At 49.2% G+C, this 2,875-nt stretch overlaps 1 protein-coding gene across 1 annotated transcript in view; it reads left to right on the top strand.

Annotated features, from left to right (window-relative positions):
- SGSM1 (small G protein signaling modulator 1) overlaps positions 1-2,875 on the top strand; it is a 65,728-nt gene that overhangs the window by 9,831 nt on the left and 53,022 nt on the right. The window contains exon 6 of the mRNA XM_012644096.1: positions 2,477-2,601. Coding sequence (XP_012499550.1) covers positions 2,477-2,601 — 125 coding nt within the window. The remainder of the gene's footprint in view (positions 1-2,476; positions 2,602-2,875) is intronic.

Below are 2,875 nucleotides of genomic sequence, written 5' to 3'. Positions count from 1 at the left end.
GTCCATTCACCCATCCACCCATCTATTCATTCATCCACCCACCATCCATTCATCCGTCTATATTTATAACCACCCATCCATCCATCTTCCTATCTTTGCATCCATCCATCTGTCAATTTGTCCATTTATTTTCTAGTCCATCTGTCCACTTCCCTGCCCACCTAGCCTTCTGTCCATCTATTCACTCTTGTTCTCACTCACTCACTCAGCAGATATTTCCACGGACCTGCAAGGTGCCAGATGCATGGGGTATCCAAACCACATCCTCATGGCTGATATTTATTGAGTGTTTCCTATGTGTTGAGCACTGTGTGAAGTGCTCTAAACTGTATTAACTCATTCAAGCCTCACAACAGCCCTGTGAGGAAGGTACTATCACAGGCAAAGTATGGGGCAGAGTTATGAACTGAACTCAGGCCAGCTGGTGCCAGAGTGCATGCCACCGCGTAGTCACCTTCTGTGCCCCAGCACCTGGCTTGTCTGCAGAGATGGGTGGTGAGCCAGGCATATGCTGGGCACATGCACCTCATGCAATGTCACCTTTGGTTGTCCCCTCCCCAGGGCCATTTGGTCACAGAGTCAGTATAGTATTGGGGCCCAACTGGGAGGAAGCAGAGGGAGAGCTGTCAGCCAGTCCAGCTCTGTGGTCACAGTTTCAATCCCTCAGTGACCTTGAGCAAGTCACTTCCTCCTCCAAGCCACAGTGTTTTCATCATAATGAGTACAAGACTATTTCCTTAAATCTAAGAAGCCATGTATTTCAGATACACCATTTTTAACACAACCATTGAGAAATTAAAAATGCTATTTAGAGTATATGCAAGTGTTTTTTTAGTACTTAGAAATTTTAGCTTATGCTTTTCAAAGAGATCTTTGGGATTTATTTGGACATAGTTTATTGTGTTTTTTTTACAATCATACATCACTTTTATAAGTACACATAAGGGAAAATATCACTGAAATACATTTGTTGAAATAGCCCTAAAACTTCTTCCAGTTCAGAGTTCCATCTTCTGTGTCACTCTTTGAGTGATACAGAGTTCTCAATGCCCTTATTTTTCCACATATCACTTTCTGTTCCATCAAGAGAAGGGATCAACAAACTATATTCCATGGGCCAAAGGCGGCCCTCCAACTGTTTTTGTGAATAAAGTTTTATTGGAACACAACTATGACCGTCAGTTTGCACATTGTGTGTGACGGCTTCCAGGCTGGGATGACAGAGTTGAGTGGTTGGAACTGAGCCTGTATGGCTCACAAAGCCAAAAATAGTCCCTCTCTGGCCTTTTACACAAAAAGTTTGGTGGCCCCTTATCCAAGAGCACAGGAGGTGCAGCATTTCTTGCAAGAGTGTCCACTGTCATCTCTGGGATGGTTCTTAAGTCCTGGCAAGGGCTTGGTTGTTGCTTTGCAAGAAAAGCTAGAGTTGTGTCCTCCCTGCAGGGATGAATGATGTGCCTTCTTCACCAATATCACATTAGAGCTCTGCTGAGCTGTTCTCAGCCTTCCTGTGTTCACGATAGCCTTTCAGCTCAAAGCTGAATCACAGTCTAATCTTTACAAAGACATCTAAAATAGCCCCTACACCCTACTTACGGAATAACAACTGTGCGTAAAACTTAATTGAAGTGACGGCAGTATGAACAGCTATGACTGAGTTTGTGCGAGGTCAGTCAGTGACAACTACGTCACGGTTGTGAGATGCCACCCGTTATAAGATGCATCCCCATTTCAGGTACATTAAAATCTGAAAAAACAAGCTGTGCCTTTTCGGATCAGTGAAATTCTGCAGTGGCACTCCCTCGTGGGATTAAATTGAGACCATACCCTGGTGCTCAGTAAATGTTAGATGTCTGTCTCTGCCTGTCGTTGGGGCGAATTTGGTGGAGGGGCTTCCTCCTCTACATGTGTGAGAGATGGTGACATCACCTCCCCTACACACCCATTTGGGCTAAAACAAAGCAGGCGAGAAGTTCTCTAGGAAAATTCTGGGAAGTTCACGGGTCACTGCGGGCAGGGAGAGTAGGGGAACGTTGGGGAAGGTTTCTGGGTAAGGTCTGCGGGACGGGCCATAGAGCTCAGCTGCTGTCTCTTTCTCCCTTAAGACTGACCAAGACAAATGCTTTCCGTTTGAAAGGGTAATGTTAAGAGGGACAGAGCCTCCTTCCTGGTCCTAAAGGAACACTGGGGCAGAGCCCCTGGACCTCAGGAGGGTGGCAAGAATGTGAAAGTGTTGAGGGGTGGGCGGCTTTCCCAGCTGGTGCTGTAGAACCTGTCCTGCAAGGTCGGCTGCAGATGGCTTTGCTCAGCACCGCCACCTGGAAGGAGGTTTAGGGTCCTCCAAATGGCTGTAGCATGGAAGGCAGTGACCCAACCTCCTGGCTCGGATTATGTGTCCATGAGTCCAGTGGGCCTGGGCCGATGTCCACCGTGACTCCAGCACTGTGGCTGGGCCTGAGTCCTCCTCTCTCTGCAGAGGGACGACATGGAGGCCGTGCCGGGGTATCTGTCCCTGCACCAGATGGCCGACGTCATGACCTTGAAGTGGACGCCCAACCAGCTGATGAACGGGTCGGTGGGGGACCTGGACTATGAGAAGAGGTAGGACGCTGGGCCTGCCGTGCGTTCCCTGGCGCCCTCTGCTTCCCTGGGCACAGGAAAGTTGCCCTCCTGAGCGGGGGAAGCTTGTGCCCTGCCCCTGCCTGCTGCTCTGCCTGGTTGCTACGGCCACGGGGCTCAGCCTCCCTGCAGCTGGGACCCAAAGGTTCAGGAGGATCCAGAAACCAACTGCAAGACTCTTAGGGCACGGGGTAGGCAACGCCCTGCTCCACACACCACCCAGAGAGAGAAATCATTACAAAGATCTCGTCAGCCT

The sequence above is a fragment of the Propithecus coquereli genome, unplaced genomic scaffold (genome assembly GCF_000956105.1).
Source record: "Propithecus coquereli isolate 6110/MARCELLA unplaced genomic scaffold, Pcoq_1.0 Scaffold206, whole genome shotgun sequence".
Lineage (NCBI taxonomy): Eukaryota > Metazoa > Chordata > Mammalia > Primates > Indriidae > Propithecus > Propithecus coquereli.
Note: the sequence above shows the minus strand (reverse complement) of the source record. Positions and strands in the feature narration are given on the sequence as shown.